Here is a 15,760-nt window from a genome sequence, read left to right as displayed (position 1 = left end):
AGCATATTATTATCATTTCTTGAATAGCCTGACTTTAAATACAAAAGTATTTAATTCAAAAGTATCTTTTCTTTTCAACAACTCTGTAAGTAAGGTACTTATTCTTAATTCCTAGAGCTTAGAGAAACTAAATAACTTGTCTGAAGTCGTATTGCTAGTAGTTGGTGGAACCAGAATTTGAACCTAGGTAATCTGTTTGCAGAGTCCAAACCATACTGCAGAAGGGGCGAGAGGGAGAGGGCGAGGGCATGTGGCATGTTATAGGAGTGGCAAATCGTTCAGTATGTAACTAGCGATAGTGTTGTGGATGGGAGTGGTGGGAATTGAGGAAGGGAGAGTTGGTTCAGGTTAAATTTTTAATATCCTAGTGTATTATGATAAGGAATTTAGAGTCTGTCCTGTAGGTAATGGGCTCATTTAAAACTTAAGCTTATGAATTACATAACTACAATTTAACATATAGAAAGAAAGTTCTGGTTGTACGTACAACAGGGATGCTGGTAAAAGAGATAATTGGGTAACTCTGTGATAACATTCAAATTGTAGCAGGAGATGGACTTCTGAATCAAGAATGTTGGGATAAGGCTACTTCTGCTTCCGTTTTCATCATTGCAGCTTGCCTTACAGCTACGGAAGAAGTTTTTTTAGTAACCACAGGATATTTCATTTACAGAAGTAATATGTCTGGTTATCCTAATAGCATTTGGATTTGGTTTTTGTCTTCAGTCTGATATTGCATATTTATATAAAAATCTTTATAACTGTATATATACTTTAAAGATTTTATTTTTTCCTTTTTCTCCCCAAAGCCCCCCGGTACATAGTTGTGTATTCTTCGTTGTGGGTTCCTCTAGTTGTGGCATGTGGGACGCTGCCTCAGCGTGGTCTGACGAGCAGTGCCATGTCCGCGCCCAGGATTCGAACCGACGAAACACTGGGCCGCCTGCAGCGGAGCGCGCGAACTTAACCACTCGGCCACGGGGCCAGCCCCATAACTGTATATATACTTTAAATTACTTTGTGGTTGATTAAATTGTATTAAAATTCACAGTCTGAAATGTTTGCTATCTAGAAATTTGGAAAATTATTTCTCGCTGTGCTCTTTCTATGTACACAACACGTTTATTTTTCTAGGCTTCCCAGCTCTAATCTCTATATTTAATGATTGAATGATTCATTCAATAACATTTATTATGGTAAATTTGAACTACATAGATATTTGGAAGGACGTTTTAAACAAAATAGTCTGTATTCAGAAACAGCTCACAGTGTATAATATAGAACAGTAACTCACCCCCTTTATATCAATTTATTCTTTGATGTGCATTAATATATTATGTAATTGTTCTTAGTGTTCCTTCCTGTAGTTCTGTGACATTAGAACATAGCACTGCACATATCTGAGTTTATCATAGCCCTAGAAGGTTTAATGTTTGATAACCCTTCCCTCTCCTCTCCCATGCCCCTGTGTTCTCTCTCTCTCTTTCTATTTCTCTCTCCCCCTCGTGCATGTATACACATCCATACATAAACACGTTCTTGGGTGAAAGTTTCTCATTCTACTGAGTGGATAAGAAGCTTAATCTTCTTAAACTTTCTGCAGCCACACACACCACTCAGGTTGTGCTTGCCCTTTTTTGTGGCATCTCTTCCCCATTTCTCATTCAAGGTTATCCTTGAGATTTATTATTCAGTTAGATTCCTCCTGTGGAAACGTTATGAACATGGGTCAAGAGTAAGTCCTGTATTCTCATTCATTAAAAACGTTGGCCATGAGATCAAGGAAAATCCTTGGGTCCTCATGGTGACGCTAACCAGTTCTTGTTTTTCTTTTCTGTTATTTGGAACTTTGAGGCATGGGATAATCAGAACTGGGAAGGACTGGATACAGATTCATGAAAGTTCCTTAATCTTATTAAGTAATGATAACTAGCCTGTAATGAGTGCCTGCCATGTGCCAGGCACTGTGCTAAGTATTTCACACGCAATTGGTAATCATCACATTAATAGCAAGGAAAGTCAACCACATTTTACAGAGGAGAAAACAGAGGCTGAGAAAAGAGATTCAGTAACATACCTGAGGTCACATAGCTGGTTACTGACAGAACCTGGATTGAATTTCAAGTTTCGGCTCTAAATCCTACACCTCTTCCACTACATAAAATTGTCTCTCAATCAGCGATTAATGTAAATACCTGAGGAGATGCACAACTATACAGGGGCAGCAAAAACTGGAAAAAGGAAGCAGGATTATTGGATTTCTGTTTTCACATATGGCAAATTGTTATTTTAGACTTAGAAAATTTGAAATAGAATTATAGAAGACTTGTTAAAATTTTAAAGTTGCTTTGTTAATGTTTCCAGTGGAAAATTGATAGTCTTGTCTTTAATGCAGTAGTCACTAAGAATGGATTTTCTATCTCTAGTTTTAAGACAAAATTGGCTGCAGCATTGGCAAGATATCGAATCAAACATGATGCCCTTTCAATTTACCACATTCTTCCAGAAACAGTTAGGAACCAGGAACTAAGGGCCTCCACTTTGCCACTTTATGCTTGGATAAATACTTGTAAAATCAGGTAAGAGTTTTAATCAAATTCTTTATTCATATTTCAAGTCACTAGCCTTTCAAAATAATATGGTAAGAAATATTACCTTTTTAATGGAGGGGGGCACATCTGGGAGAGTGATTGGGGAATCATAGTTTGGTTCAGGATCTTATCACCAAATTACCAAAGGTAATTACATAAATATGTTAACTTTTCTGTCTCTAATGATCTTTTAACTTATTGTTGGCTACAATTTAAGTTCCATTAGATGCAATACATGCAGTGGTATTTTTACTTATTGTAGGAAAAAGATGCTAATGTTAATACATTTTTAATGTATTATATTTGTAATTACAACCTAATGTTGTATATTTACAGCCCTGAAGAAGTTTATCATAGTTTGAAGAAAAAAGGCTATCATAAAGTCAAATCTGTACCACATATTGGTGATAAAGTCTTTGCTGTGGACCAGCATTGCTATGATGTCTTAATTTTTCCATCTCATCTTAAAAATGACCTTCTAAATATAGATCTTTTCAAAGAGTATAAACTTATATTTCAGGTAAATAAACATTTACATTCATTGTGGTTCTCAATAATCCTACTTACACAAAGAATCCCTCCACTTAAAAATAAAACCTGACAAACTGATTATATATTTTACAGATTATCAGGGAAGTTCAAAAGGCCTAATTTTCACCTTAAATAAAATTAATACCTCTACAATCAGTGTTCCTATTATACTTTGGCATCTTTGTCCCACGTGCGGTTGTAGAGGACATATTCTCCTCCCTAGACTGCATGGATGGGGATACTTGTGTTGCTGGCAGCTCAAAGGCTGTATTTTTCTCTCCCAAGGGATGATTCAAAAGAAGGTAGAATAACACCTTTTCTTCCTTGCCTTTCTGGGCAAGATGCTAGTGCCATCCTGCATTTGAAAATGCAATGTGTAATACTTTCCCCTTATCTCTTTGACATAGGCTTACAGCTTTGGTTTGTAAGAAGTGTATAATGGCTATTAATGCAGGAAGAGAATGTGAGGTATAATGTGGTTTCAATAGAATGAAAAATAAAAGGTCTGAAAAATTGTTGTTAATTTTTATGTCCTTAGATTCCAATTCCTGCCTCAGATTCACCCTAGTCTTCTATGGTTTATGCCTTCACTGTACTCACATTCTTGGGCAGAAGCTCTTGCCCTTATTTTACGGTAACATCCTAGTGAGCACTGAGATCAACTGCAGAAATCCAGTCTACCTAGCCCTCTTTTATAAGCTTGTCGACCATCCTTAATTTTAATATCTGTGAACTAGCAGCATTTAGATGACAATGTAATGAAAGAATGGCAGTAGCAGAGGAGTGGGTTTTCCTGAAGGGGTAAGAATGGGAGCTAAGGCAGGACATCATTAATCTGTTAATCATGTTTTTGGTATTTTGGCATTGCCTTATCACTATATAAAAGTTAAATGATAACAGTCGTAATTTAGGCTAAACAAAGTTAGGGTCTTTGTTTTAAATCAGTTTATATCAGTTATCTTTTTTAATTTTGTATTTTAACATATATTAAGATGTTTTAAACTAAAACGGATTAGGTATCTCTTCAAATTCCTACCAAGTACTTTGTTTTACCTAAGGCAAAATGAAGTCAGTTCATGCTTCTAGTCTAACTCTTTGAAGTTCTAATCATACCCTTGTCTTGTAGGACAAATCTCGAAGTCTGGCTGTCCATTCTATAAAAGCTTTATTAAACATGGATGATGATATCTTAATGGTCAATACAGGTTCGTGGTACACAGTTGCCCATATGTCAGTCCTAACAAATAATAATACCTCAAAAATATTTGTGTGTGGAGTACAATCACAAGCTAAGGATCCTAAACTGATGAACCTTTTCACAAAAATGGGATGTAAAAGTATGTACAAATATTTATTTTTTTGGTGCTTACTGTTCTACAAGATTTAGAAATGTTAAAAATGTTTGAATTTGTTATTTTTTAATAAGGTAAAACTGTACTCCCAATATTCTTTTTCTGTTGCCAGCTGGCTCAGAAATATTAGGCTCTGCCATTAGAAGGTGCTGGAGAGACACTGCAAGACTGGAAGAGGAAGGAGAAAGGACTTTTGTTTTTCTTCCAGTGTTTGTTTATCCCTGTGGTGGCTGTGCAGGAGTCTTGGCAGTGTTAGCCTTGCCTTCTTTGCAGAGATCTGAATCTCAGCCTTGCAGGGGCCGTGCTCTTCTGACTTTCTAAGTTCCTTGTTCACTTTTCTCTCAGCCATGGTTGGTAGTGGCTACTCTCTGCAGTTATTACCTCTGTACACGTTAGAGTTCTCAAGTTGTTGACCACCTTTTGCCTAGTTAACAGAGATGATAGGAACTACTGGGTAACCAAGCAGTAGAGGAAAGGAAGTTTCTCCTTTTAGAAGTATTCTAGGTAATAAATGAAAAAAGGATGACAGAATTAGAATATGACTATTTTGCAACCCCTTTCCTGATACCACAAAGGCAGCTTAATGGATGAATATGACACCAATAATGAAGTAGTTTTGTTCTCCTCCCCACCAAAAAAAAGAAAAAAAGAACAAAAAAGAATCTGAATCTAATTATGCTTCTAAAGATCCAACTACTAATTTATAGGAAGCACAGAAGACAGGAACATGTGAAACTACACTCTAGGGAAGCAATTAGCAAAATCCAGACTGGGAAACTCTAGTAGGACAAATAACCAAGTTTCATTAAGAAATAAATGGTAAGAAAAATGGAAAGGGAACCTATAGATAAAAAGAAAATTAAGACTTATCAACCAATTATAATGTATGTTCCTTATTTAGATCCTGATTCAAAGAAACTGTAAACAATTTTTGACGTGTGTGAGACTATGGGGAAATTAGAGCCATGATTAGATGCCATTATTATTTGATGATAATGAGGAATTTTTAAAAGAACTTTGTGTGGTTGTATTTTAAAGGGAGTTTTTATCTTTTAGAGCTATATGGTGAAATATTTATAGATTCAAAATAATATGGGGGTGGTGGAAGTGGGTGCAGATATAGGTGAAACAAGATTGGGCATGAATGGTTCACTGTTGAAGCTCCATGATGGGTACTTGAGAATTTATTATATATTATATCTATTTTGTCTATATTTTAACTTTTCCAATAAAAAGTTAAAAATAGAGGAAAAAAGGAAAAGGCCTACTTGATTTTTTTAAAAAAATTCAAAAGAGACAGAATAAAAAGAGGGGAAAAATTGACCAGGCAAGAGAAAGGAGGTGAGTAGGGCAGTTTCAGGAGTGACTCCTCAGCAGTTGAGGGAAGTGGGAGCCATTGCAGAAGTGAGGGGGTGGCCTTAAGGTAGGGGCACAGAGAGTTGTAACTGAGGGAGGGTGGACTCTCTTAAACTAAATTACAGTGCCTCATAATCGCTACTGATACTCATTTTTTCTAGGGAAGATAAAATATAAACAGGGCTTAAAAATGGGAAAGAGAGGGACTGGCCCCGTGGCGCAGTGGTTAGGTTCACACGTTCCACTTCGTTGGCCCAGGGTTCGCCAGGTTTGGATCCCAGGTGCGGACATGGCACCACTTGGCAAGCCATGCTGTGGTAGACATCCCACATATAACATAGAGGAAGATGGGCACAAATGTGAGCTCAGGGCCAGTCTTCCTCAGCAAAAAGAGGAGGAATAGCAGCAGATGTTAGCTCAGGGCTAATCTTCCTCAAAAAAAGAAAAAGAAAAAAAAATAGGAACGAGAAATAACCAATACTGAACACTTACTGTATACTAGGCACCATGTAAAGCTTAACTACTTTACCTCAATCGTCACCACAATAGATGAGGTAGGCATTATTATCCCATTTTATGCATAAGGAAAGGAGCTTAGAGAGATTGTCATGCAGCTAGTAAATGGTGAAGTTGGGAGAAGACTTGGGTATTTCTGCCTCCAAAGCCCATTTGCCTCTCCTACATCATACTGCTTGGAATCTGACGTTCAGAATGGAAAATTTACATTACATTTTATGTAGAAGATATTTAAACTTCAAAGTTATTCTCTCAAGTGAAAGAGAAAGCACTCCATTAAGAAAATTCATGTATTTGAAAAGTTATCAGAGAAGAATAGCCCTCTTTTCTGGCTGCATTAAAATGACTTTTGTTGGGGTTGAGGATTTAAAAATGAACAATGATAGATATAATTACATACTGCATTAAGATTTTTAATTAATATTTTTACATTAATTTTTCTGGTTTTTTTTCCTCCCAGATGTTGAAATACTTCCTGAGACATTTATTAACATTGACTCAAAGGACCATAGATTACAGAAAGTTAAAGTGATCCTGCTGCTCCCTCGTTGTTCAGGACTGGGTGTTAGTAATCCAGTAGAATTTATTTTAAATGAGCATGAAGGTACTTGTTTTAATTTTTAATTTCTAAATTATTGAAATTTGTGGTTAATAATTTAAAAAATAAAATTATTTAAAATCATTAAAATGACATATCAGATATATCTGATTAATGAATAGCTACCATGTATAAAGTACTTACTAAGTATAAAGTACTTACACCCATTACTTCACTTAATTCTTATACCAATCCTGTGAGATATGGGCAAGGGGGATATTAAAAATATTTCATAATTGGAATGATGTAGGTAATTAGAACAGATGCTGGCCAGTATGGTATTCTCGTATTTACCAGAGCTCAAAATATAGGCATGAAAATTTCTCAGCATTTTATAGATGAAAAAACTGAGACTCAGAAAGATTACTGTAGTCTCCCTTATCCATGGTGGTATGTTCCAAGACCTCCAATGGATGCTTGAAGCCTTGGATAGTACCGAACCCTATATAGACTATGTTTTTTCCTATACATATGATAAAGTTTATTTTATAAATTGGGCAGAGTAAGAGATTAACAACACTAACTAAATAATAAGATAGCATAATTATAACAATATGCTATAATAAATGTTATGTGAATGTGGTCTCTCTCTCTCAAAATATCTTCTTGTACTGTACTCACCCTTCTTGTGATGATGTGAGATGATACAACGGCTACTGATGAGATGAAGTGAGGTGACTGACGCAGACATTGTGAAGTGGCATTAGGCTACCACAGACCTCACTATAGTCAGAAGGAGGATCGTTGAGCCGTCACGATGTCAATGGCTGGGTGTCAGGAGCAGGTGATGTCTGCAGTTGACCACCAGTAACTGAAACTTCAGAAAGTGAAACTGCAGATAAGGCGCATCTACTGTAATTCATTTGTATAAGGTCACACAGCTAGTTAGTAACAGAGCCAGGATTCAAATTTAGATCTGCCTTACTCTGGAGCTTATGCTCTATATACAATCCTAATTAAATCATAATCGGACTATTTCAAACTCAAGACTTCTTTAGCCTCCAGTATGTGTGTTTTATGATATGAATACCCCAGATTAAATATTAATTCTAGAAATATTTTCTTCTTTAATAAACTTTAAAATATTATTTAACATTAACATTTATTGAGCACTTGTATGTAAGGCACTGAGTTAAGCACTTTGCTTGGATTATTTCATCAAATCCTCACAAGAACTCAGTAAAGTAGTACTCTTATTATCTCCATTTTACAAATGTGGACTCTGAGGCTCAGATTTTGGAGCCTCCCAGAGTCATTTGACTAGTAAGTGACAGAGGCTGGATTCAAATACAACCGCTCTGACCCCGAGGCTGGCACTTTGAATCACTCTCTTAATCCTAGTGTTAACTGAAACTGATTCTTACTTTAATCCCTTGTTTACATTGAAAGGCATAGGTAAGGTTAACTAGAATATTAGAGAAAGAAGACATTCTATCAACATTCAGAGTATGGTAATTGTTTTCTGTTTCTAGTAAGGACAGAATTTTAAATGGAGAAAAAGAAATGGAGGGAAAGGAACTAATATTTATTGAGCACAACTGTGTCCCAGTCAGTATTCTAGGTAGTGTGCATGCACTGTCACTTAATATTTACAATAACTTTTTGAGGCTGTGTCATTTTATTATCTCTATTTTATAAGGGGGAAAAAACCAAGACTCAGAGAAATTTTTCAGGTTGCCTGAGGTCATGTAGCTAGTAAGTAGGGAAGCTGGGATTCAAATTCAGTTCAGTTAGCACATTCCACTATACTACGCTATAAAAAGAATTCCACTGTACCACACCATCTTCAACTGGGCTTACACTGTACCATGTGGAATTTTGACTTGCTATAGAAAATTTCTTTCCAGTAAGAGTTAAACAGAAGAAAAACCAACTCAGATGGGAGAATGGTAGGCTGAGAAAATTCCTACACTAATTTTGGGAAATGATCAGAGAAGAAGAGTTAGTAGACACTGAAATAAGAGAGGAGGAAACAGCAGCAGCTATAGGAAAGCATTGCAGTCAAGAGAACCAAGAGCTTAGAAGTCTGAGACTCTGGTCTTATCCTGGGCCATCTTGAAGTGAGAATGCAGAAAAAAGGAAGCCATAGGGAAAAATAAACTAGAGGCTGGGGGGAAAAGCCCAAAGGGAATTACAAATGATGAAAAGAGAGAAGTAAAAAGTTTCCTAGGTATTGGCAGTGTTTTGAAAGCCTTGATGAAGAGGTGACAGGATAAGCCAAGAAGTGGTCTTTGACAACCCTGGGGAAAAAAAGGAGGGCTTTTGAAGGAAACTGTGCTCTGATGAGGTAATAGCTGGAGAAAATAACTGCTGACCTAGCGAGTGTGGTAGAAATAGTAGCCAGAAACCTAGTGGGGATGAATCTAAAACATTATTTTATCACATTTAGATAGTAAGTGGAAGGGAGCAATCATGAAATAGTTTTGAAAAATATTTTAATATTGAAAAATATTAGAACCATTGAGGAATATATCAAATTGGTCATTGCTAACAACTTGGAATTATTTTAAAGTGGGATGAAAGAGGTAATTGATGTGGTTTTAGAGTATAATATGTAAATGTCCTTTAAAAAGTGACTGATAGTTTTAGAATAGAGATAGAAAAATGTGAAGTATAAAACTAAATTGGGAAGAAATGAAGTTTTATTAATCTTCAGTGATACTACTGGAACGAGGAGCAGCCAAATAGATGGTCTAAATAATTGGCTCTGGTACTCCAGGGAGTTACTGAGAGGCGGAATAATACAGAGGCTAGAAATGTGGGCTCCCTGGTTAGATTTCTGAACTAGAATCCTGGCTCTGTACTAATAGCTATGTGACCTTAGATATGTTTAATGTGTATTAAACATTTTTCTCAATATTAAAAGAGAAAATAATGCTCCAAGGGTTGTTGAATAAGATAATCGATATAGAGTATCATTCAATATGTCTTAGTTAATATTATCAAGAAATGTTAAAATTAGTTTTAGAAATTAAAAAAGATTACTGCAAGAGTTTCTTGATCTGTTATGAAGACATGAGTTGCTTCCCTGAATTTTTATCTTCCAGAATTTCTTTTGGTGAGTTAATGTTTTCTACTGTATCCATTTGTGTTCTTTCCTACTCAGATCTGATTATAGCCCATCAGTTCTACTGTGCAAAATCAATCTTCTCTGCTCCTCTATTAGCCTCCAGACTAACTGCATCCTCTCTTCTCTACCTAAAGGACTTATTTGGCTGCTTGGATGACTATCCCAGGAGAACTTGGAGAAAAAAGAAAACAATATTAAAACTAAACAAAATTACCTTTATCAATTTAGTTTTTTAATTTTAAGTCAACATTTTTACAATACTATCTAGTTTTAATAAATATTTTCCATGAAAACTCTCATTAATAGGGAAAATGATTGAAAAATTAAATAGCAGTTTGATAATAGGAATATATGGAAAACATCTAATACTTATATATTTAAAAGCATTGATTTGCTTTTAGATACAGGTTTACTTAAAGATTTCTCTCAAGGAGGCACATCAGAAGATAAACTTCATGTTCTTGCTCAACAGCAGTATGAACAGCTAACACATGCAATGAAATGTAAGTTTGTTATCTGTGCAACCCTAAAATATATTGTAAATCCTAGAAAAATCATTTATTTATTATAATCAGTCAATGAGGTATGAATCATAAGTGAATTTTCCAGAACTCAGCACCTTCAAATAACAAAATATTTTTACCAGTTTAATCTGTCTTTTAAAAATATAGTTTAGCAAGCATAGTTAAGAGTTTCTTGTTGCTGATGTGAAAATAATTATGTACTGTATATCTATTATTGTAGTTTCATCTTCTCTATTTCTTTTCTTTGGCTTCTTACTTGATGTAATTTTTCTGTTGTCCTTGTTCCTGAGCCTAACAACTCTTCTACAATCCAAATAGTAATCAAACTCTTATTTCCCTTAATGCTAAATAGAGAACAGAGAGATGCAATTATAGATAAAGCCTAGATCTCTGGATTTGAAGCCTGAGTAACAAAGCTCTTTAAGTATTTATATTATTGCTTCAATCACTGCATTTATCTTTGAGTACCATTTAGATTTTGAGTACCACTGCCCTTCCACACATGGATATGGAAATTTAGAAGTCTCTGAGAAATTACATAAATTTTTATGAATTCAGTCAGTGTTTATCAACTGTCTACTCTGGGCTAGGCATTACGTTCGGTGTTAGGGATATGAGTGTGAGTAAATCCTGACCTCCAAAGGCTCCAAGATAAATATGTGGGTATAGATAATTCAAGACATAAAGATATAGCATACGTGAGGGAGAAATAAGGCGAAATGGAAAGCACAGAGGAGATCTGCCCTTTTAGTTGATGCTGCTAATAAATATTAATTTGAACATGATAGTATGTATATGATCTATGAAATGTGTTGGTTGGAAGTTTAGGAAGTTGATAAATAATTTTTCTAATGCTTTCTCTGACTACTCTATTTAAAATTAGAGGATCATCTTCTGAAACTAACCCTCTTCCATACCTTCTTTGTTTTTTTCTATAGCACTTATCACCTCCTAACAATACTATATAATTTTCCTATTTATTCATGTCAATAAAACAGGAAATAAGCTCCCCAGGGGCAGGGATATTTGTCTGTGTATCTCAAATGGCTAGAACAGTGCCTAGCATGTAGTAGGTGCTTAATGAGTGTGAATAAATGAGTGGGTGGCAGGTTGCAGTATTACTGCATATTACAGATAAGAAATCTGAGAGTTTAAGTAATTTTCCCAGGTTCATACAGCAGTGAGTAACAGAATGGGGATTCACATCTAAGTCTGTTTCTAGAATCCTTTTAACTAGTTATGCGATATGGCCAGTAGAAGAAGGGGTGAAATATCGAGCTCATGGTAATCTGCAGTATTTATTTTTTGTTTGTTTCTAACTAGGTTGGTCACATTGATTGAATTTTCAATTTCCATAAAACTCCAGTTAGATTTACTTTATTTATTGGCCACAGAAACATTACTAATACTTGCTTTAAAGGAGAGCCATGCAAACATCTGTGGAAATCATTCCCATCAAAACCATGCAGTACTAGCATAAATAGGTGTTTGGAAACATAGCAAATTTGTTTAGGATTGTTACTGGGATCATTATATTAATTACATCTTCTTTAAATATAGTTACTAAAGCTCAAGCAGTTGTTTACTGCACATGTTCAGTTTATCCAGAAGAAAATGAAGCTGTTGTTAAGAAAGCACTGGAATTTCAAGACCATGGGATTAAAGTACAACCTTACAGGTAAAAAAGAAAAGGGTCCTTCTGAACAACTTGATCAAATATTTTTGAAAGTGAATGATTATGATTTTCTAAGTTGTATTAAAGACATTACACTTCCTTTTTGTTAGACTTTAATATGACCAAATAGCCTAATTTTTTTTACAACTTTATGTAGCTTCTGCTGAGCCTTTACGATGGCTTGGCATGAGTGTTCTTTTGCATGCCAAAAGATTCTTTTTGTTGTTGTTATTGTTGGTAAAGCTAAGGCATTTTGGCTTTGACTTGTCTGGTTCTGGATAAATTGGATCCAAATTTTATATCCCAAGCTTTAGATACATCTATGCCTCAGTACAAGAAAAATAAGTATGTAAAATAACCTTAGAAAGTAGAGAGAAAATTGGATGTTATCTGAAAACATACATTTCATAGACACTTTTAGCCTTTGATACCCACCAGGAATGAGGTAAACATTGCCTAAATAACTATAGTAGCTTCTGGGTAAAATGCTGCAATAAACTAGAGGAAAAGAAGAAAAACAGTGATATTCATCTGAACTGTGGACATCAAAGTAATGAGTAGAGCTAAGAATACGTGACACCAGTTGGTTCTTCAAGTCTGTGACAATTAATAAGGTATTTTAAAACGTCTCTTCTATTTTTTTACTTATTTCTCATGTGCGCTTTTTCTTTAATTCTTATAGTAGGTTCTTAATATGCATATGGTTTGCTCCCTCCATTTAATTTCGTGTTTCCCCTTTGCCGTTTCACAAGTGGCCGTGTTAATCACACCTGCGTTTCTCTCCTTACTTAGCTCTACCTCCTTAGTTAGTAGCTCCTGTTGGGGGCTGACAGCCAGCCTCACATTCTGAGAGCTTCTCAGCACAGCATTAGCTAAATCACCATCTAGTGGCAAAGAGAATTATTGCGGGTATATAACCAAATTTCATTTCTGTGGATGACTCTGAATTTGTGTGTCAGGGATAAGGTTTCTAAGAATGTAATCTGGCAAAAATGGAGTAACATCTGTATTTTATCTTCTAGATTTTATTTCAGGTAAGCCATGATTAGTAATTAATCTATAATATAGTATAAAACACATAAGTAATATTTAAAGTCATATTATAAAGACAGAATAATCTGGGCTTTGGGCTTAAATTGGAGCATGTATATTGAAGAGGTTTGTAACTACTTGTTAGAAATGCTGTTGAGGGGGCTGGCCCAGTGGCCGAGTGGTTAAGTTCGCACGCTCCACTTTTCTGTAGCCCAGGGTTTCGCCAGTTCGGATCCTGGGTGTGGACATGGCACCACTCATCAGGCCATGCTGAGGCGGCACCCCACATGCCACTACTACAAGGACCCACAACTAAGAAGATACAACTATGTACCGGGGGGCTTTGGGGAGAAAAAGGAAAAAAATAAAATCTTAAAAAAAAAACAAACCCAGATTTACCTTGTCAGAAAAAGCCTGACTTTTTTAGTTCAAATAAGCATGTTAATATGCCCCCATGATTTACTCCTAATTTTAATTCTAAGATAGATAGATAGATAGATAGCACTAAGGAAGGGAAGGAGACGGAGTAGGAGAGGGAAGAAGAGGGAGGGCAGAAGGAAGGAAGGGAGGAAAGGAAAGAAGGAAAAAAGGGAGAGAGAGAGGAGGGAAGTTTGTTCAAGAACAGAGCTTTGCTGAGAGTTTGGCGTCCTCTTAAAGATTTCTTCCCTACCTCTGCTGTGCTACGGTAGAAGAGAGCCACATTCTTGAGTCGTCCCTTTGTTTAGCACCCCAGAGATTTTAACATCCCAGGACAATGTGCAATAATAAGGTAAGTGCACTTTTCTGTTAAGTGGGAGAGTGTGCTGTGAAAGGAGGAGAAGGAAGGGTGGCTGTCACATATGGATTATGACATTACCCACCTCACTGGATCTTTGTGGGGAATGAGTATATTAAAACATGAGCAGTGCCTGGCACATAATAAATGTTCCATAAATGTTAATTGTTACAGTTGTTATTATTAGTTTGTAAATTGCCTGTTCATGTTCTTTACCACTTTTTCAACTGTATTATTCATCTTTTTCTTCTTTTTATATGTCTTGTCATTGTATAGTAGGGATATTAGCTGTTTTCATATTAATTACAAATATTTCATAGATTTTTTGTTTTAAATATTTTTAATTAAAATATTAATAAAAATTTGCTTTATAGAAATCTTAAATTTCTGTGTAGACAATTGTATCAATCTTTTCCTTATGGCTTCTACATTTTGTGTTATATTGATCCTCAGCTTATAAATGCTTTTATCAGTTTTCATTTAGTATTTTTATAATTTCATCTTTTTGTATTTAAATAATTGATTTATCTGTTTATGATCAAACTTTATTCTTTCCCCAGAAAATCCGTCCCCTGCCCCTCCCCCCACTGATTTAAAATGCCACCTTTTGTATATGCTGTAATCCCATATATACTTCTGTGTGGATCTGTAATTCTATTCTATTGGTGCTTGGCTATTTCTATACTAACACGACAATGCTTTAATTACTATAATTTTAAATAGTTTTCTCAAATTTTATTAATTGTTTAATTGCAAAAACCCCTACCCACATTTGTGTATCAAATGAAACAATCCAAATGTACATAAGGAGAAGGTTAATAATTTCCTTGCTATATCCCTCTGCCTCCAAATCCCAAAGTGTGCAGTAGCTGGAGCAGGGTCCTGAAAGTGCCTTGACAAGCCAGGTGTAATCCTTCATTCCTTTTTATTATGTGGAGGTCTGGAGGGGCACTGGGAGAGCGGGAGCACCTAGACTAAGCCCACAAGTACTGATATTTTTACCACTGGCGTGACCATCCCAGTGTGTCCTAGTCACATAGCAGCCATATGAGTGTGTGTGTGTGTGTATTGTTACAGATAATGTATACATTAAATGTATGGAACTGTCCCTATTTTAATAAGTTTTTTTTTATTGAACTATAACTCACAAACCATACAATTCATCATTTTAATGTGTACAATTTAATGCTTTTTTAGTATATTGAGAAAGTTGTGCAACCATCACTACTAATTCTATAGCATTTTCAATCACCCCAAAAAGAAATTTCATACCCACTCAGCCGTCACTTCCCATTCCCCTGCTCTCTTAGCTCCTGTCAACTGCTAATCTACTTTCTTTCTCTATGGACTTGCCAATTCTAGACATTTCATTTAAATGAAGTCATACAAGATGTGGCCTTTTGTGTCTGGCTTCTTTCACTTAGCATGATGTTTTCAAGGTTCATCCATGTAATACAAAGTATCAGAACTTCCTTCCTTTGAAAGCCAAATAATATTCCGTTGTATGAATATGCCACATTTTGTTTATGCACTCATCAACTGATGGGCATTTGGGTTATTTCCACCTTCTGGATATTAAGAATGATGCTGTTATAAATATTTGTGTACAAGTTTTTACGTGGACATAAGTTTTCATTTCTCTTGGGGTATATACCAAGGAGTAGAATTGCTGAGTTGTCTGGTTAACTCTATGTTTGAGGAACTGCCAGACTGTTTTCTAAAGCGGTTGCATCATTTTAC

At 35.5% G+C, this 15,760-nt stretch overlaps 1 protein-coding gene across 19 annotated transcripts in view; it reads left to right on the top strand.

The window, feature by feature from the left end:
* Positions 1-15,760, top strand: part of NSUN7 (NOP2/Sun RNA methyltransferase family member 7) — a 72,545-nt gene that overhangs the window by 15,288 nt on the left and 41,497 nt on the right. For 12 of the 19 annotated variants that reach the window (XR_011538780.1, XR_011538782.1, XR_011538786.1 and 9 more), the window contains exons 5-10: positions 2,427-2,579; positions 2,928-3,111; positions 4,249-4,459; positions 6,807-6,950; positions 10,416-10,517; positions 12,099-12,216. Coding sequence is in view for 7 of the 19 variants with exons in the window: in XM_070615083.1 (XP_070471184.1) it covers positions 2,427-2,579; positions 2,928-3,111; positions 4,249-4,459; positions 6,807-6,950; positions 10,416-10,517; positions 12,099-12,216 (912 nt within the window). In the remaining 12 variants the exon portion in view is untranslated. Of the gene's footprint in view, positions 1-2,426; positions 2,580-2,927; positions 3,112-4,248; positions 4,460-6,806; positions 6,951-10,415; positions 10,518-12,098; positions 12,828-15,760 lie in introns of all 19 variants that reach the window. The other 7 variants (XR_011538789.1, XR_011538788.1, XR_011538787.1 and 4 more) reach the window with 2 other exon arrangements.

The sequence above is a fragment of the Equus przewalskii genome, chromosome 3 (genome assembly GCF_037783145.1).
Source record: "Equus przewalskii isolate Varuska chromosome 3, EquPr2, whole genome shotgun sequence".
In the NCBI taxonomy this organism is placed as follows: domain Eukaryota; kingdom Metazoa; phylum Chordata; class Mammalia; order Perissodactyla; family Equidae; genus Equus; species Equus przewalskii.
Note: the sequence above shows the minus strand (reverse complement) of the source record. Positions and strands in the feature narration are given on the sequence as shown.